Below are 21,594 nucleotides of genomic sequence, written 5' to 3'. Positions count from 1 at the left end.
ATACCGGCTGTCTGCTGGAGGCAGAGATAATGATAGCTTTCAAGGCTAATATGCTTGGCAAGGAGGGAGATGATACTGGAGGGAAGGGACCAAGAAATCAGTAGTACTTTAAAAATATAAATGTCCACCAGGATTCAAATTTCAGCCTTCAATTGATTTCATCCACTGTGCTCTGTGTGCTCATCTCCTCCGGTGCTTTAGTAGTCATTAAATGAACTTGGAAAACAAGTTTGTATCGATAACTCTTTCTTACCAAAAGCTATTAATTTCTAAAATAACATAAATACAGGTATAATTGTGATGTCACATTGTCAGAAGCCAATTCAAATGCCTTTCAGAGACATAAGTACATGTAAAGTGGTAAGTATGCCATAACTAATGGTATTATTAACTTGATTTACTGTCAACCAGTCACCTTTATGAAAATCAATCCCCAAGCTCATAAAATAACTCCCAAAAATTGATACATTTTTACACTGTAAATAATAAGAGATAAGGTGAAGTTATGGAATTATCTTTACTTTTTCCTATGTGTTACTGGTTGAAAGGTTGAAAGGTATCTTCCAGATTGCTGTGATATGTGGGAGTGTGTATATGAGCAAGAGATAGGTTATAGAAGTCATGAGCTATAAAAAGATTTCAAAAAAATAAAATACAGTGATCTTTAGACAATTCAGATGACATGTCTAACAAAGACTGTCAGTAGAATAAATGTGGCTATGTTAATATATTGAACCACTAACACATGTCCTTGTCATAATGGAACTTACACAATGGTAGCTTCTGTCAGATTCTACTTTATACATACACACATGTTTGTCTGATGCACAGAAAGACAACTGTATCTATTTCATTTCAGCTATGAATTGATACTTCCATTTTAAATCCCCCACAGAAACATCTCAGCTTAAATCTGAGCTTCTCTCTGATACTCTTTGCTATTTGTCGTGTTTCTGTATGAGTATACTGAAAAGAGGTTACAGGCAATCTGCTGAGGTCTGTGTGCATGGTGCATTTGACCTCTGGACAAGAAAGGAGCTTCATCCTCCAGTGCTTTTAATTCTTATCCTTGCAGAGGCTGAATCTGTTGCTTGCATTCAAATAGATATGTCTCGTTAATGCTAAGAAGCAGTGACCCACATAGCACAATGGATTCATTTGTCAATCCTGCGATTTCTGATCTTTCCATTCATATATGTTGTAGCAGAAAATCGACTCAGAAATCATTTAATCAGTCTATCAATGCATCCTTCTTGTCAGTGGTCTGAGTCCTGAAAGGTCCAGTTTCTCATTGGGCAGTGCCAGGTAAAATAGATTTGGACCTAATACTAGATATTCAGACTCTGAAAATTCCCTGCAGCTCCAAAATCACAACTCAAAACCACCAAAATCCTAAGTTAAAAAAGCAGGATCTGGAAATTATCTTGAATTTTGAGGATGTTCATGTTCTGGTCTAGGTCTGAACTTCAGAGTGCAAAGCTGTCCCTGTTTATTAGCATTTCAGAAATACTCTACACGCAGTTACAGAAAGCAGTGCCCTTTTGTTCCCCCCATGAAAAAACCTGAGCTTTCATTGCTTTTTTTTTTTTTTTCCTTACTATTTCCAAGGGCTGAGGCTAGAGCCTGAATTCTTTATAACAGTCAGTGTTATGAAAATGTCAATCATATCCTTACTATGTTTATTTTCAGTATTTACATGTTTATTTAAGTACTTGCCATTTCCTTTAAGCCTTACATAGCCAATCAGGCCAACCAAGGTCTAAAGGAACAGAACACTTTATTAGTGATATGCTTAATACAGTTTTTTTCCTCTTGTAGATGCAAGATTTACGGAATACAGAAGGAGCCCAGTATAGTTCCCATCCTCAGATGGCAACCATGAGGCCAAGGGTTCAACCTGCAGATATTAGGCAGCCAGGAATGATGCAGCACGGGCAGCTGACTACTATTAACCAGTCCCAGCTCAGTGCACAGCTTGGTTTGAATATGGGTGGAAACAGTGTTCCTCACAACTCGCCCTCTCCACCTGGAAGCAAATCTGCAACTCCTTCACCATCCAGTTCAGTCCATGAAGATGAAGGAGAAGATAGCTCTAAGGTAGGCTTAGATGCTAGGATTACTATGTGAATGGTGGATATTTGTAGGACCTGCTAAATGAATGATATGGCCACAGTTATTAAGCTGATACTTTATACATGATTGGTGGTTCATTGAAGTGAATAAAGAGTTATGAATACAGAATTTACAATATCCAGATAATTCTTCAGGCAGCTTGAGTAAGTTGCATCATTCCTCTTCGTGAGAGCAAACTGGAATACTGTTGAACATTGAAAGGATAGTCATTCCCTTAGGACTTTAATATAAGGGTTGAGTTTTCTCGCTTGCATAGCAGGGATGTTTGTTCCCAGTTAAAGATCAAGTTACTGCTATAAAAAGTATGAACAGTCTGTGCAATATGCTAGTCTTTGCTACTTGGTCACAGGATGAGCAAACAGAACATCATAGCAACCAGAACAGAAAGATCCTATGAACTTTAAAAACCTTACCTTGAAAATCTGGAAGACCCTGTATGCATTCATACTTTTGAGAGGTGCTGACACTTCATCATGACATGTTTAAGCTTCATTTTCATGTCAGTGCAGGAATGAAGTGATGAGAGAAATTTACATAATAAATTTCTTTAAAGGATAAATGTCAATCTACCTAGTAGGTTTTGCAAGCAAAAATCTCCCAAATCTCCCAAAATCCTGAAAATGTCCCAGAAATACACAAATCTATTATCTTAATTTTGCAGCCAGAAAAGCTGAAACATGGGAAGATAGAGACTTTGTACTAAGTCATCCCTTAAACCAGGAGTATAGCATGTTGAAGCTGGGAACCTCCTTAGCTCTGTTTTGTGGTCACTAGAAAAAAGCAGTCCTGTTAGAGCACTCCTGCAGTGCCGTGTGTGCCACATGCAGTGCAGTGTGTGCCACAGACATGTCTGGTGGGGAAAAGCTGCAGACTTCCAGCGAATGTGAAGAAAACATATTGTGAGTCACTGAGGAGGTATAATCCAGTCAAGAAATGTGAGTCTGATTTGTTTTAACATTATATTGTTTTTCATGCCTCAAGCTATAAAATAATCATGTAATTGGAGACATATGTTTTACTACATTTTGAATAAATTCTGATTCAAAAGTTTTATTTCAGGACATTCTCCTGATTTCACAAACTTTAGGTTTTAAAAATTACTGAATAATTCATACATTTTAAATGAACACTTCCTTACTGAGGGAGACTTTAGAATACAGCTATGTAAAAATAATTCCAGGCAGCCTTTACCATTTCAGAATAATTCATTTGCTACTCCTGTTGCATTGCTAATATTTTTACATTTCTGGGAGTGTGCAAAATGCTCTAAACTTCTGGAGAAAATATCCAAATAATTTGGATTTCCTTTCTACTTCTGTCAAGTATTTTAGTTATTTAACCTATATTTTTCACATACTGTTTCACTGTAACACTTTGTGCTAACAAAAGTGTAGGGTTGTAGTTTAAAGCAAACAGTAGTTATCTGAAGCTAATGTTTTTAATAGAGAAATACAAAGCACTGCAGACTAAGTGAAATTGGTATTTTCTTTGTGAAAACCAGTTTATACAGCGTTCAACTTTTAATAAGGATGTTATTTTGGAAAACACTCTTTAAAATTCTCTCATGCTCAGTCTAAGCAGAAAATGACAAATGGCACAATGCATGACACAAAATTAAATCTAGTATGCTAAAGTAGATATATTATCTTAAAATTATATTTATAACTGCTAAGAGAAAAGTTTAAAAGGATGTTACATTTGGTTAATATTGACAGAGGGCTTAAGGTCTTCTCCATCAAGTATGGTTTAAGCAGCAAGCCTGATGGAGAGCAGATAATGCTATACATGTCTTCTCTGGGATTTCTTAGGGCTTTGTGAAAACACCTGAGGCTTGCCACCAATGGAAAACAGTCCATGGGCTGGCACACCTGATCCCATGCAATGGTTCTGTAGTTCCCTCTGTAAAAGATACGAGGGGTTGAATAGTCAGCCTGAGGAATTAAGTATCTTGTTGTACTTCAAGATTTAAAGCTCTCCACTGTGTATCTTTTTGTCACATTGCTCTTCCTGGAAGCTGCTGGTGAGTGGATAAGAATACTCAAAATAAACCAGTTGGCTGTGGAGATCTTTCTCCCCAGATACAACAGATATCCCCATTTCAATTTTATCCCCAGATAAAATTACATTCTATGAGAGTTGATTTGGAGGGGCCTGTGAAAGTTGTCACACCAGAAATCCTCTTCCAAGAGAAAGAAGGCAGTGGGTGGGGACAGGAACAGGTAGACCGACTGTTCTGTCTCCTGTGAGAACATCTATCTTTTAACTGAATGTAACTTGGCAAAATTTGAATTTTTATTTTTGATTTATAAAATATCATGCAGATGTGTGGTATTATCTAATAGATCAGGGCCAGAGCTCATTAGCCAGTCCTTTGGTAGCAATGCACATGCTGCAGTCATGGGGTGGCTGTTGGAGCTCATTTTGTGCACTTAGAGACGTTTCTAGCTACCATGAACACTGTGTAAAAACCAACTCCCCCTGAACTCACCATGTCATTAATAGAAATAGTGACATTCTCCCTATTTAAGCAGTGGGACAAGATGTTTGACTGTGTACCCACATTGATCAAAAAGACAAAGTACATTTCCAAATGGAAAATCACCTCACTATCAGATGACCTCTCTCAGTTTATGCCAACTGAAATGTGTGAAAGAGAAGCTACTGGTCTTTTCATAGCATATTTGGTAAAGATGTCCCTAAAAATGATACCTATTTCTATCTAGACAACAAACTTACAGAAATCTCAATATCCTTTTCATATTTATTTGAATTTATAGAAAGAGCGTGATGGAAGGCGTAAAAAAAATACTTTGTGTGTGCATTTGGACTAAAAGTATAATTGTTGCCCTATGAACCACTGATTTCCATGAATGAAGGAGGTGACCATTTCAGGTCAATATATATATTCCAAATTCCAGTATTAAGCTTTACAAACTGATGTAATTGTTCGTGTACTGCGTGTACTGAGCTTTGTGGATGTTCATTCCATGATAAATATTCAAATTGTTGTAAGCCTTATCCAACATACACAACTAATGGCAGCAGCTGCTAAATGTTATTTGGCAATACTCATTCTCATAAAGATTTTTTCATATAGGCTGTTCAGACTTCAACTGTCCTGTGTTCCCTTGCTCAAAGAAAGGGAAAGGAGCCGTGTTATAGAGGGCTCCGTTTCCCTTCATGCTATTACTCTAAAAGCAGGAGAGCTGAGGTTGCTTGACCATGAGATCAGTGATAACTGTAGCATGGTTGTAAGGATGGATATACATTCAGAGAGCTGCTGAGACCATGGAACTGTGAAATGTAGCCTCAGATTAAGGGTATTGTCTCTGCAAAGGGCGCACATCACTAAGACTCCTTAATTCTTATAAATCTCGTATGTGAGGCTATAGTGAGAAGCAGAAAAAAGGGAGAACTTAAAAATTAGTAGTTGTAAGTAACTATAAAAACATTCTAAACAAAGTGGGCACTTAGCATATGCTTTTTCTGACCACCTCAGCATTAGAATATTACATTTATGTAATTCTTGCCATAATTCACACTGGTGAATTGTTAAACTTGTACTTCATTACTGCCAAGCATAATTTTGAGCTGCTGGAAGCATTACTGGTTTGTAAATAAGTATTTTTTCATAGGTGGATAACAAGGTCTTCTTCCATGTTCATTTGCATATCACTTATGACAGAAATTCAAATAATGTATTTTAGAGGAAAGATAGCAAGAGGTCTGCAAGTAGCAAGAATTAAATAACAGAAACACAATTACTAAAGAACTGCTGCAGCATATTCTCCTTATGTGGCAGAGGTTTTACAATATTTACTTTATATGATAGGAGTTATAAGTGGAATTCTGTGTTGTCTGTTCAGCCTATTATGCAGATGGTGCTTGATTAAAATCTATTTTAAACTACAGCGATTACTGCAAGATAGTGTGCATAAAACAGCTCTCCTAGCTCCATTAAAGGCTTTGGTACTATTGCAGTTTATTTTAAATATGCTTATAGACATTTTCCAGGTTCTCAAGGGACATTTAGATATCAACGATGTGCCTTACTTGATAGTTTTAAAACCTACTCTAGATATTCTTGTGATCTATTACATGTGCAACATGGTTAATGTACACTTTTTTAAAGTGAAAGATTATTGCTTTCTTGTGATAAATAAGTTAAATACATCACCATAATTAAGCAATAAGCCATGACAGGAGGTGGATTACCATGAGCTAACTACACCTCCAGGGATTTTCAGGCACAAGTCTATGCCTAGCAGAATATATATGGTTTTTATTTTATTTTCCATCTGTCTCTGCTTTGGTGGTTAGAAGTGGAGTCTATGAAGCTGATAGACTGATGGGAGCATAAGGTAGGCCATCATCTCAGCCATTTGCAAGGTTATTAGTAGTGGAATTCTGGTATTCTTTTTATTTCGTTATTTTCATATAAGACAAACTGAATTTCCCCTGTGAGTACTCTGTTTTTAAACATGGGTTTTTGAAGTCTCTTGATCATTAAGGTTGGAGAATAAGTTTTTAGAGCTGTTCACAGAACAGCTTACCAGAAGGCATTTACACAAGTTTCTGTAGTATATCACCTAGTTTAAGGGTAGTTGAAGTAATGTGGTATCCTAACATACAGAGAACTTTTAAATCACATTGGTTCAAAAATAAACTGAAAGGAGAAAAATGTTAGTGAATCACACAGGTAAAATTTTAACTGTAGAACTAATTATTTCAAAGACTTTTTGCTCATGGAGTTCCAGTTGCACTGGACTTCTGAAAAGTTTAGACTGATGTTCTCAAATTAGAGCCTTAGTTAATTATACTTTAACTGCTGGTTTTGTGTATCCTGTAGAATTAAAAAATAGCAAGAGACAAAAAGCTGAATAACTTAATAAAGGGTAGCACCATTTTTTTTTCCATATTTTCCAAATGCTGACGATAGGCTGTATGTCTATTAACTTTGTATTAAAGTTGCAGCTATTGTAACATAATGCTCAGAAAACAAGCAACTTCATTTTCAAGTTGTGGTCATCACTTTGTTGCTGTTTTTAGTAAGCCACAGAGATTCAGATTGTTCACTATAGTCACTTGGGTTCTGTTGGACACCACATATCAAGGCATATAGGAAAATTAAAGAGTTATTTTTCTCAAAATGAGGATTTCCAGCTATTTTCCTCATGCAGTTCCAATGATTTGAACACCTGTATCCTCCTGTGCCACTTGATACGCATTATTAAAAAATAATAATAGAAAGAAGTGAAAGAAGTCATGCCTAGTAGATCCTTAGCCTAGAGCATACCATTTATGCTCTTGATCTTCTCTTCTCTTAAAAAAGCTTATGATGCACAGTGCTTTGGTCATGTCGACAAAAGAAAAAAGCCTTTGAACCCACCTGTAAGATCACACACCATTTCTACAGTTACAGTAAATTAAATGATCATATCAAGAAAAGCTACTTTGCCATGGAGCTCCAATGTGTTGAAGAATCAGGTTATTGTCCCTTTATGTGCTTGTAAGTCACAGAATCCTAGAATAATTTAAGTTGGTAAAGACCTTTAAGATCATGGAGTCCAATTGTTAACCTCACACTTCCAAGCTCGCCACTAAACCATGTGCCCTGGAGCCCACATCTAGATGTCTTTTAGATGTCTCCAGGGAGAGTGACTCCACCATTTCCCTGGGCAGACTGCTCCAGTGCTTGACAATCTTTTTGGTGAAGAATTTTTTCCTAATAGCCAATCTAAACTTCCCCAGGGAGGAAGGGGAATTTGAGACCATTTCTTCTCATTCTGTGGCTTGTAACTTGGGTCAAGAGACCAACACTCACCTTGCTATAACCTTCTTTCAAGCAGTTGTAGAGAGTGATAAGATCTCTCCTGAGCCTTCTTTTCTCCAGGCTCAACAACCTGTTTCCTCAGCTCTCCTCACAAGGCTTGAGCTCCAGACCCTTCACCAGCTTCACTAGGAAAATAGGGTGCTTTGGTGTTTGCACAAATGCTCATGTGCAGGGCTTTTTTCAGGTGGTGAATAAATAAGGCACATGAGCTTTCCTCCACACACCATTTCTCTTTCACTCCTTTCCTCAAAACATTTGCTTTTGCATGAGCAGATATAAAAACTACTCAGCCAAATCCAGATAGGTCAAAACTGATCCTTTAAAGGGCTCTAAACTGTCTATACTCATAAAGGTTTGTTTCTTCAGATTTTTATTAGAAAGTTTGCAGGGGAATGTCTGTAACTGGAATTGCTTGGTTCACAACCAGATTTTCTTCAAAGTCCCTGGAAGATGTGCCACCAGATGCAGAAGAAATTGATTTGAACAGTAGTCTGGGGTCATTCTGGGAAAGGATGAGAATAAGCAAAAGGTAGAAATCATAGTATTCCTGCTGTCTGCAGATGGTTCATGTTGTTGAACTGATACTCAGGCTATGGAGAAACTAATTTCATTTAAATTTTCTCATTATTTTCTTGTTATAGCCACTAGCAATAAAACTTAGAAAAGGTGAAAAGATGACCAGACAGAGATTATAGCAATTATATGAAAGAGAAATAGAAAGTATTTAAAGGAAAAAATAGCATTATCCAAAATACTTACAGAGATTTTTATACATGCGACTAATGCAGATAGTGTCAACATTTGGATTATCAAAGATAACAACAAAAATTCCATTTCTGCATGCAAAATCCAAAGTTTTTTCATCACAGAGGCTGTAACAGTGGTCAGAGTGAATTAAACTGGCTTATTTTAATAGTACTTTCTTAATTTTATGTTACAGGTCAACGGTGGTGAGAAGAGACCTGCTTCAGATATAGGAAAGAAACCCAAAACTCCCAAAAAGAAGAAGAAGAAGGACCCTAATGAGCCACAGAAGCCTGTGTCTGCCTATGCATTATTCTTTCGAGACACTCAAGCAGCCATCAAGGGCCAAAACCCCAATGCTACTTTTGGTGAAGTCTCTAAAATTGTAGCTTCAATGTGGGATGGCTTAGGAGAAGAACAAAAACAGGTACAATATGTGCTGTAGCTCAGGGGCTTTGTTTCAGGAAAGTATTATCAGGGTCATCTGAGCACTGTAGGCAGCTTCTTTTGCTTTTTGCAGGATGAAACTTGAATATGGGCCATCTCAGGAATATGATTTAAAGAGACTGAGATAAGGAGAGTATTGTTTTATTTTATCTGTATGAAACCACTAAAAGAGTTTACCTTGTTTTGGGATGTGGCACAAGTTTTAGGATTATATTTAGGAATGTTTTTTGCTGAAATCTGTGGGCCTAGGATTTTACAATGTCATTGCCTGTATGTGAAACTGCTGTGTAAGGGGACCTTGCTGCCAAAGCTTAGATCTGTGCAGTGGGAGCTCACATATATCTGAGCTCCCACTTGCAGATGTTTCCCTTCCCCATGATCCCATGACTCCAGGAGTGAAGCTGGGCTCACATTTGCTCCCAAACCTCCTGGCTTTTATGAAAGAAGTTAGTGATGTGTTGACCCAAAGAGTCCTAGAGTGGGTGCTGGCAAGGGGCATCCTATAGCATATATGTGGGCTGTGGAAATCACTTCCCAAGATTTCTTCCATCTTCCATGGAAGGCCTTGGTTCTGCAACGAGGCCAGCAGAGCTGGACCTGAAACTTTGCAGAAATCCTTCCAAGTCAGTCAAAACTGTGTAAAAGTGGGCAACACTGGAAACTCAAAACATTAAAGGGGTGACAGCTGGCAAATGCCATGGATCCTCACTGTAGCCTACCATTGCTCTTCTTGGTTGCATTTTTACTAACTGCCAACAAAATGGATTGGATTGATAAAGGAATGAGAACTTTAAGAAGGCAACAGATATGGAAGGAAAGGATGTGCTGGGTGAGAGTTATATGGGCTACAGGAGACCCAGACTGGAGTTGATGTTAGTGCAGAGAGTGAAAAAGTACTGGGAATGAACTGAATCTCCTTCATTCATACACTGTTATTACAAAATCACAGTTAAAAAACTAAGAATTAATGAAAACTTTTTAATGATTTATTGGTATGTAAAATTATTTGGGCTTGGGGAAGAAAAACAAAACAAAGAAGGGTTACTTTGCTAATAACTGGGTGGTGTAGATACATTTAGATCCTTGCTAAATATACCAGTGTAAAAAGATTCAAGATTTGGCACTCACTGAATAACTGAAAAAAAAAAAAAAAACAAACCAAAAAAAACCAAACTATTGTTGTCTAGTATCCACCAATGAATAAGGCCAGCATTTGGAGGGTTTAGCTGGAGGAAAGGTAACTTTCTGAACACAGGGATCAAAAAAGTCACTTTGACTGGCACATTAGCATTATTTTCTTGTGCTGTGTCTTTCTTTTCCCTTTTTTAATATGCCCAGCAAAGACCAACCTAAAAGACTGTAAAATACACATTTCCTTCAAGCTTGTCATGTGAGTACTACCACCAAAATATTAAAGCTCTTCTGTAGAAATGTGTAAGAAAAGTGCATGAAACCCTAAATTTCCAGCTTAACTTCAATTTCCTATTCATGGTTGAGAGCAAAATTTGAATAAGTCCTGTGCTGTAAGAGCAGAACAAAATTTATTTTCCTTGTCTCTGTTGTTGTTAAGTTGAAACACAGATGAATGATGCATTATGGAATCCGTATGACATATGCATGTAAAAATGGCTGCAACTATGTTTTTTAAGCCAGTTCTTTAAAGAGTTTGGGTTAGCATGTCTTCGTTGCTTTTTGACTCATTTTGCCTATTCATTATTATGCACATTTTTAAAATTCCAGGCCCAAGCCCTTTCTAATCTAGCACTGTACAAAAATAATAAAAGATACTCCCCATTTAAAAAAATAAAATTGGCAATCCCATTTTATACAATAAATTTAAACTAATTTTTTTTCCATTAGGGATCTAATAGTACAAAGTAATGATTACAAGACATCTTAACTGACTAGATAGTCTGTATTTTAAAGGCCTAATTTTTCAGATCAAGAGTGTTAGTAACTGCTATGACATCTATGTCTCTGGTAGGAAAATTGGTCTCTAAAAATACAAATGATTAATGTAGCATTTGGTATTTGGCATTGAAAAAGCTTCAGAAATTCAAAAATAGTTAAATAAAGAAACAGTAACATCATTAGAGGATAACTTTATTGATTAATTATACTTGCTGAAAAGGATTCAATTATCATAAAGCTTCTGGCTTATGTTTTGGAAGCTAATGCTTATTCTGGAATTTAAATAGAAATATATTTCCAAATTATGTTTCCTGAATTGGAACTCCTTTTCCTATTTAAATAGTAAATATAAATGAATCAGAAAGTAGAACATAATGCAGCTATTGAGAAAGAAGAATGGCCTCATGTTTTCATGCTAAAATGAAATCTTCTTTGTTCCTGTGATCTGAGCCATTTTTTTCTGAAATGCATAGAATTCTTCTTGTTTATTCCTGAAGATTGACCACAGAATAAATAAAAGTATAGAAACTCAGTACAATAATGACCTAAGGGCAATATATGTATGTCCAAGACTTTGCAACAAAATTTTGATAACCTGGCATATTGAAAAGCTTTGTGCTTTGTGTGTCTTATTTGAGAAAATAAGATTTGAATGACAAAAAAGGAAATGCTGTTACAAACTAGCTGATGGTGGGTGCCTTACTGAAGGTAGGAGAGGCTTATGCTTAAAATGGATTGTACTCTGATACTCTTGCCATGAGAATAATGCAATTTATTAGACTAAAGCAGATACCAGTGTACTTCCCTCTTATTTTATCATATGAAGATATTTGAATTTTTGAATCATATGTTCCCATTAATTTCTATGTGTAAAAAGCCCATTTGCAAACAATGCTAGTGTGTGCCTGCATTCTGTTTGTCCAAATCTATCTACACAGAGTCTAGAAGTTAAAGGGAGTTTAGTGGTCATGGTGGACTTTGTCATGGACTTCTCAAATTCTGGATAGAGTACAATAATTATACATGATCAGAAGCAGACACTGTGCATTTTCCTTCATTTTTCACTGCAAATGCTTTCTAAAATTGCTCAGATTAATAAATCTGTGAACAGTAGGCAGCTGTAGCAGTAGTTATGTTGAGGTACATTCTCCTCAGTTCTGTAGCCATAACACTGGGATATTTTTTCCAGTGACTTCCAGTTCCTCTCTTATGATCACAAACACTGTTTTCTCTTTAGTACTATATTTCTGTGCATCCCATTTCTATAGCTTATCTATGTACATCTTTGCCCTTTGCCACTTTTTTACTGCAAAGGGAAGATAAACAGCCCCTAGGAAAGAGGGATCAGCATGTTAAATGGTCGAGTCACTGGCTTTCAGACAGAACACTGGTTTAAACTGGGTAAAAAGGCTATTTAGGTCATTTTCTGTCCTCAGATGAAAAAGGAAAGTAATTTTAAATCAGTACCAGATGTGCATGTACTAAATGAACCTTAAGTTCCTAATTGGAGTCCTAGTAAAGCTCTAATAGATGTGGCAAATTACAAACAAAATGTTCTTGTTTACATTAGTGTAACTTTAAAACTTCAGCCAAAGACCTTAATAAATGTTCTGTTATTCTAAAAATGGAATTGAATGTCTATTCAACATTCAACAAAATTAATCTCTGGTGTTACTTCAGTGACTTAACTGGAATTCTAGTAGGAATTAATTTGGCCTCCTATGAACAGCTCAGTGTGCCTATTTGTGTGTGTATGTATGTGTTCCTGTGTGTTTTCTTCAATGTTGCACTGGTCCTACAGCTGGGATAAGGAGGGATTCACCTCCAGCACCCAAAACTTAGCAATCAGAAGAAGCAGGTGAAGTGACTGTTTGAGTGCTGTGACAGATGCTTTCTTTCAGGCTGCATAATTCATAGACAGTAATATTAGCTGCAACAGTTCAGCTCAGTAGCAACACCTCATTATTTTATCCCTCAGTATTTATTCCTATGGTTGACGCCTCATGAAATTACTGTTAATGTGTTTATATAAGGGCAGATCTGACACAAGTGGGAAGAATTTAATTTCCCACTCATTCTTTCCTGCTGATGTGTCCTCTTCCCCTGGTAGAAGTGGCAAGTGTAAATAGTTAATTTGCTTCAATTATGAGCCTGTCCTGCTAAATTAGAAGCAGCAGGAATATGAAGAGCCAGAATTATACATATGAGGCAGCTGACAAATCCTCCAAGCTCACAAAATCAAATCATTTACTCCTCATTGGCGCTCAAAGACCCACTAGATAAAAACTGCAGTTTATTCTTTAATATCAGATGGAACTTGGACTGTATGTTACCAATACTTGTGTAAAACTAAGTCCCTGTGCATTAGTGTCAATGGTTTTGATGCTGTTACCGTTTTCACTATAACCCCCAAGCTTTCAGGGGCTTTTATTTTGTCTCTAAAAGAACCCAGACTGATTTGGGCATGAAAAAATAACAAAGCGGGTTTTGTAAGTTTCTCTTTTGACCGCAGGGATGTTTTAGACATAGCAGCACATTATCCACTGCTGGGATGAGCAGGTAGATCAGGAGGGGATTTGCAAGTAATGTTGGCCAACACCTCATTTCTCCACAGCTTCTGTCATGATGAGAGACACCACAAGTCAGATCAAAGTGGATCCAAGATCAGTGTTTCAAGAAGTCTTGACTCTGCCTGTCCTTTGGGAGCATGCAACCTAGATCCTCCCTCCCAGGGTGTGATGGCATCCCATCCCTTGACATGACAAATGAGATCACCCCCCCCATGGCTGGGAGAGCCATCGTGTCCCCATTGCATTGCCATGCATGTGGGGTGCCCGGTGTCAGGATGTCAGACAGTTCAGGGGGCTGGCTGCTGAAAGAGCTTCAGAAGATGTGCAGACCATGAGGTCAAAGTAGTCAGTAGCATTTTTAAAACAAATGTTCAATTTCTTCCCTTATACATGCTGATGTACTCACACATACATTTGTTGATCTATCTCTTATTCTCCCTTTGAAAACCCTTACTTGTTCCGTGCTAATGAAGCAATCTCCAAGGAATAACTAACACAATTGTAAGAGGATGAGAATGTACTTCCAATTTAGTAGATAAACAACCACACAAGGTTTAGCTTTGTTTTATTTTTGTAAATGAGAATAGGAAGAGAAGACACATCTGTGTGTGCACACTGCCAAAGTGAATTGTAAGCAAAATGGATTCTAGAATAGGCACAACAGACAGCAACTTTACATCTCTCCTCCCAGCTACTTGCACCTATGTGCTTTCACCAGTGTTGCATCTTAGGAATGTTTTGGAGATGCACTGTTTTTCTGTACAAATTCCTATACTGAAACTGCATCTCTACCCTTTGAAGGTCTAGACTGGGGTGTCAAGATTTCAAAACAACGGATCCTCATCCTGGTGTATTCTCCTTCTCCCTTCCTCTGAAAGCATCTGGGCTTAATGAGCTGGAACACAATTGGGCCAATAATAGGCACATACTATGTGCAGATACAACTCATGTCTATTTACATATAAGTAAATTTGTATCTTCAGGTTTTTCTATAGCCCTGGCTTCTACATGGCCAGACCTTGAGCCCCTTAACTTCCATTGACTTCAGAGGGGAGAAGTATCAGGCCTTCTGTGAAGTCACAGGGAACATCAGCCACCCCCTGCCCTGGATAGATTTCTAACATCCATTTCCAGCACACAACAAACTTGGCTCCTAGAGAAATATTACACAAGGCCCCTGAGTTATGAAATGTTGACATTAACTCCACTTTCTTATTGTACTTGGAAGCAACTGGGCCAAAAGGACCCTGGGTTTCAAATACTGCTGTATCAATGTGCATAAACAATAGCCTTAATTTTCAGCTTATTCTTCTTTCCCAGCTTTTATCTTTTCTTTTTTGATTTCAGTAGGGACATTACTTTTATGTTGCTTACATGCAAAACTGGATTCAGGCCCAATTATTATACCGCCATTCAGGCTCACATCCTTTTTTTTTTTTTTTAAAGAATACCACCAGGTGGAAATAATCACCAGATAAATCATGTGTTTAATGTCACTTGTTTTGTACTCAACTTTCATCCAGCATGCTTCTGATAAAGTGTGCAGTCCTGCTCCTGTAAGCTGAAAGCATCAAGACTATAAGGTCAAATTTAGGCCTGGCACAAATGGCTGCAATTTCCAGTGTTCTCCAGGAGTCTCATTGTTTGTGCTAGAGCTGAATTTGGCCTGTGATCTTTCCCCCACATGGCAGAAAGACAGAATTTTTTCCCCCTAAGCCTCTAATATATCATCAGTGTCTTTTCCATGCTCTACAGTCAGACTACTGAGCCATATAGCTAGCCCTGGGTCTCTTTGTTACTGTATGTACTTAGACTGAAAATCAAATGGTAATATATTTCAATGTCCATTAAGCAGTTCTGAGGATTTTTCTTCTGACTGCTGTGGGAATATTTTTCTCCATATTTTAGATGAGTGTGTGCAACTCTAGGTGCCTTTGCTGCAAAATCAGGAGATTAAAACTAGAGATATGTCTCCCACATGGAAAAAAATACAAGCTTTCTCTATGAGCCGACATATTTAGGGCCAGGAATGACAATCTGAATGTGGAATTTAATTCTGGATGGGAGCCTACTGTATTTTATCAGATGACATTCCTGTAACTGTAGTCTGTGAAAATGACACTCCCATGGGATATAACACTGCAGAGACCAAGAATACAGAATCAGTCATGTTGCTTTTTGATTTACTATTTTTGCATATACTGTTTTGTGGGGTTCCTGGAACACTTCCACCAAAACAAATGTGGGCACTTTTATATCATTTTAAAAAGACAAATATAACTTGCTTGCAAGTCTCAGCTCTAAGGAGATATCCACAAGATAAACAGAAAATTTCCCTTTCTTTGTCATCCTCATACTGTCTATTTAGGCAAAGCCAGGGAAGTAGCATGGTTCTTTGTAATTTGCTTTGTCATCTAGGAGACACAGAGCTTTTGCAGACTTCCATAAAACACAAATTCTGAAAGTCTCTTTTTCTCCTAAAATGATGAGTCAGTTTAGTTTAGTTAGATTAGTCAGTTTAGACTGTCTCCAAGTCTAGTATCATCTCTTGTATCAAAGGGGACTGAAGTCACAAGCAATAATTTTCCATTATCATCTGATAGTCAAAACTGAGGATGTAGTTGCAGACATTTGAGTGCCTGTTTCAGCTCTTGTGATGACTGGGGGAAGGGAGACCTGTTCCCCTCAGGCAATAAGGGTGCAAGCCTTATTGCCTTAAGTGACAGGCTAGTAATCCCACTGCTTACTCTTGTTGTGACGTGTTGATAATCCTCCACAAGCAAGTTGTGAGGAAGTTCATTGTGAAAAAATGGCTAGCCAGAGCAAAATCCTGGCTTAAGACATTACAGGTATATTTCAACTATATATATACATATATCAGTAATAAACTTCATATTATAGAACACATAGAAAAGCACAGGAGACATAAAACCTGCCTCAAGGAATTTATGATCCAAAAAGACAAGAACTAAACAGCAGTTAATATATATAAAATAAAACATGACCAGAATCTGGCAGAATAAAGCAAAAATGCTTAAGTTCTACTGTGGTTTTAATTTGGTGAATGTAGTATCTGTGAGTGGTTGTCCTATAACTTGCCACCCCTCTATCTCCAAGTGGAATTTTGGTGCATTCAGTTTAGGAATTCATATCACTGTTAATAAGAAGAGTTCAGTCCTTGTCCTTGCTGTAGGCTGCAGTAGCTCTGGTGGCCCACATGCATGGTTAGCCCAGGAAACCTGAGCTGAAGTTTGCTGGTGCAATGGCCTGGGGGCTCATACCAACCTGTGAGAGCCCAGGGCATTCGTTTTCCCTGGTGACCTAATTCAAATTATCTATCATATATTATCTATTATTATATATTATATATTATATATTATATATTATGTGTTATATTTAATTTCTATTTTTATTTCTAATTGTATTTCTATTCCTACTTACATTTATATTTATATATAATGTATCTATATTTATGTGCACAAAGTAGGGTTTGTACTCACTCCTTTTTACGTGCTTTGCTATACAGTGTAAGGGAGTTTGAAGCTACCTTGGAAGTTCAATTAAATAAGGACCTGTGTATTATGCTGTCTGCATTTGCATGTGTGAAGCACAGTAGGAAAATAATGCAAGCAAGTTCCATTTATAGATAAATGTATGCAGTCTTGGTGTTTTGGGGTTTCTATAACATGCTGAAGAGAAAAAGATTAAATTAAACTGACCCACCCTGCATATACAAATTGACATCTTTTTCTGCCAACATTCATTTTTTTCCACAACTGGGACAATATAGAAAATAAAATACTGTGTAAGGACACAAATATGTTGCTGAATCAGTATGGGCCTTTGCTGCCTGAGTGACAATCAGTTGACATTCAATTATCATGTTAATTGAATTAAAGCAAAATGGAAATTACTTAAATCCATAACTATATGTTCCTGTCAAGTTACTTATTTAATAATTGTTGCTTGCTTGACAGAGGACAAGAAAATGACCTTATAGGAGATTTCTAAGATGCTATAAATAAAATTAAATATTCCCACTATACAGTATAGATAAGCAAGAGAACAGAACCCTACTTTATGATACAGGGAAAAAGTTAATTGTATTATTGGATATGATATGTTTGATAATTTGGCACTGTCTTAAGCATGAACCTCAAAAGACCTTCAGCTGTTTGCTAGAGCACACTTGAATGATGACACAAGTCTTTTTCCTCTCCAAAAGTGCTGCAAGGATACAAGTCTTATACTTACAACAACACAAAACTATTTAAGCCTGAGGGCTAAAAAATTCTCACAGCTGCTGAAAAAAATTAAAAATAGTTTGAGAGAAGCAGCTGATTTGTTCATACCTGTTTGAGGTACTGCTGCAAATGCTGAAGACACTCCCCACTTGCCTTGTCTTTATAAGTTCCCAGTGAAAGTCCATTCCAGCAGTGAATTGGTACCACTGCCAGGGCCACATTCATTTGCCTTCAGAGAAAAATATTGACAGCCAGACCAGACCTTGTTGCTATTTATGTTACCAAGTGTTTACTCCCCAGACAGGCAGAATTTACCCTGATTTTTAGTCTAGGCCATGACCAATCCATTTCCAAAAGCAGCATGAGGATCATCAGCCTACTTGTATGCTAACCTACGCAGTGGGCACCTTCAGAAGGACATAGTGAGAGCTCAACCACTTGTCCTCCGAGGACACACCAGTGCTTTTCCAGGGACAAAGTGGGGTGAGCTGATCACCTTCCAGACCAGCCAGCCTGCAGGGGCCATTCTTGCCAATGCAAAAATCAAAGCAGGCTGGGGTAATCTAAAACTTTTTCCCACCCAGTAAGGACTTTTTTACTATAATGACCTCCTGTTAAATCAGTAAATTTTATCATGCCAGGGAAGATGTGGTCTTCATGTGATTATTATTCATTCACCAATAGATTCAAGATAAGAGGGCAAGGCAGTGTGTACACTGAACATGGTAGATGCATAGGTAGGACATAATTAAATAACAACGGTCTGATGATGTTTCTTTGAAGTAGTGATGTTTTAGATGGAGATTTGCAGAATTGGTGTTAGCTTCATATTATTGAGTTAACCTTGTGCAATATGACTATTTGTGAGAAAAGTCAGGTCCCAGAGGACTCTTTCAATTATGCTGTGACTGTAGGAGCACAGCAGGAGTGTCTATTTTTTGTATTTGTATAATGCAAAATAAAACCCAATGTGGAAGCAGTAGATACATGGTCTTTTGAAGAACATTGTTCTGTGTAAAATTTGTTGTTCAGCTCTGTTTTTTAAGTTGGCTATCAGTGATGCAGAGGCATTGCTATATACAAAGGAGTATAACTTAGTCTTTGTTCTGTAGGTCAAGCTGAATTAATTTTAGCAGCTAGGAACAGACTGCTGACTAATTTATTTGTTTTCAAAACAAATAGTAATTCCCCTAATAATCACAAATGATTATAACTTAAGAAGCAAATTGCTACCTTTTTTTTTATTTGCAGAACAATAGGAGATCAACAATCACTACATATTTATCTTAATCTGGAGAAATTACAAGGGTGCAAAGATACAGTTGCACAGCTAAAACCAATCTTTTTCCCTCTCTGTCTTTATATTTACAATTTTAGAAGCCGAAGACTTCTCTGTTTCCATTATGATCTTTTGCTTCCCTGGGAAGCAAAATCTTTAATCCTTTTAGGCAGGCTCCAAGTTTTGCCAGCCCGTATCTGAGTTTTGTTCTGTGTCTGAAAGTAAAGCATTAGTGAAACAAAAAATTGTTTCACGAGTACATTCTTTATAAAAATGGTTTTATACTGGACCCTTCCAGCCTGACATTACCACTCTCCCTTTGTTGTCTGCAACTGTATTGTCCTCTGTGTGTACACTCTGTGCTGCCAGGTCCTCTCCATTACAGGACTGCTGGTTTTACTGAAGCATTGGAAGATCAAAAGAGAACACTTTAAAGTTCTATAAAGTTTATCTTTCTAGGGAGGAGATGTTCATGTGTGCTTTTAGCTGTGGAATTCAGAAGAACACCCCAAAATTGTATTTCTAAATAGCTTTGCCTCTCTTTTAGCTTTGAATCAATAGCCCAGTTAACCAGGCAGTGAGGAATGGGAGGGGGAAGGTGGACAGTCTTTACTTTCCTCGTAGGAAAAGTAGGTAGGCTTTCCACAGGTGCCCAGGTTGTGCATTTGGCTGGAGAAGTGGACAACAGATACACAAAGCTGCAGTTTGATTTTGTACCATATTATGAACCCCAAATGTCCGTCCACATGTGGATTAACCTTTGGCATGTGACTTAAAAATCATTAAATATAACATCAATAAAAAAGTAAATTTTCTTTCCCTTTTATTTTTCTCTCTCACTTTTAAACCTTTAGATGTTTTCTAAACTTCGCCTTTCAACAAGAAACATGAGGAGTCAGTCCTGCTTAGTTACATGAAGCCCAGAGGCATGCATGACTCCTAAATATACCCCTTCAGGAAAAAAACCCAAACCATGAAGTAATGAGAAACTCATGACAATATTTGCAAACAAAAATGTTGAGTTGTTCCTAAATCTGTCACTGACATGGCTAACAGCAAGTCATTAGCTAGGCTGCATGGGTCAGAACCTGGTTCTCCTCCTGAGAGCTTTCAACCCTAAATATCTACACATGCTTTTGTAACATCATGTTACTGTAGTGCTATGAAGTCCTGCTTAACCCTGCAGATAGTCGTTGGTCTTGAAATTTGGGCAAAATTGAAGTGATTCTCCAAGGTCTTTAATCTATTATGAGATTGTGCACATGCCACATTTAAAATAATTTGGTGAGTTGAGAGAAATGTACAGAAATAGATCCATGCTTCTGAGAAGTTAATTAGACCGATATGGGATCAAGACTGGAATAATGACTAACATTTATTATCCTTAGCAGCTCCATGGGCTTCTTTTACTGCCCCCAACAGTTCACCCAGGGAAGAGAGGAAATCTCTTAGCTAATCTGTGGTGCTGTGATCTTGTCCTTCATCAAATATCTTTCTGCAAATTCTCGTCTTCCCCAGAGGGTTTTAATTGGTCTCACAGGTGGAAGCCAGTGGGGAGGGTCACACCCACCTTCCCCCATCCCCAAAGGTCCCATTTGAAAGTACACCACACACTTCACTTTGAGCATTTAAACCTGAAGTGCCATGAGGGATATTGTTTTTGCAGTACTGCTGGTTAGTTAAATGGTGTTTCACAGTTGGAATAATATTTTCTTTAAAATATTTGATGTTTATTATTTCACTCTTTAAGCAATAGGAGGAGGAAAAGCTGTTTACTTAGAAAGACATAGAGACACACCAGTGATATATAAAAACAAAACCAGATTAATTTACCAATGTGCCACTCTTTGTTTTTAGGTATACAAAAAGAAAACCGAAGCTGCCAAGAAGGAGTATCTGAAGCAGTTAGCTGCCTACAGAGCAAGCCTTGTATCCAAGGTAACACATGATGTATATACATACACACATATATATAGTGACATATTGCAAACCATTTTCAGCTGAGCACCACAGTATTTAGTGCAAATAGCCTTGTTTATTATCACCTTAAACTTGTGTTTAAGTTGCAAATGCTCAATAAACACAGTCATCTGGCCACATAAAGACATCCTTTCCCTCCTGGTCATCAAGACAGCGCTTCAGTTTGGGAGTAACATGCCAGTTCAACAGGGGAGGGAGGTAGTGGTAAACAGACTTCCATGTAACAAACATGCCAGGCAGCCACTGTGCTAGCAATAAGAGAAAAAATATATATCACGCACAAATGCCTGGGTTTGGTTTTTGTGGGGTTTTCTTAGTACTGCTTTTTACCTTGCAATCACAAAACAGAAATAGTCAAGCTCAGATGATATTGCAGATTTTCATAAGAAATGTGAATTTCCATTTTATGTCCAGCAAGCCATTGTAAGCACAGCATAGGTCACCACTAAGGCA

General features: G+C 37.5%; 1 protein-coding gene across 1 annotated transcript in view; it reads left to right on the top strand.

Annotated features, from left to right (window-relative positions):
* Positions 1–21,594, top strand: part of TOX (thymocyte selection associated high mobility group box) — a 217,326-nt gene that overhangs the window by 170,494 nt on the left and 25,238 nt on the right. Inside the window, exons 4-6 of the mRNA XM_053970238.1 lie at positions 1,819–2,097; positions 8,907–9,137; positions 21,019–21,099. Coding sequence (XP_053826213.1) covers positions 1,819–2,097; positions 8,907–9,137; positions 21,019–21,099 — 591 coding nt within the window. The remainder of the gene's footprint in view (positions 1–1,818; positions 2,098–8,906; positions 9,138–21,018; positions 21,100–21,594) is intronic.

Source organism: Vidua macroura, chromosome 1, assembly GCF_024509145.1.
Source record: "Vidua macroura isolate BioBank_ID:100142 chromosome 1, ASM2450914v1, whole genome shotgun sequence".
NCBI lineage: Eukaryota > Metazoa > Chordata > Aves > Passeriformes > Viduidae > Vidua > Vidua macroura.
Note: the sequence above shows the minus strand (reverse complement) of the source record. Positions and strands in the feature narration are given on the sequence as shown.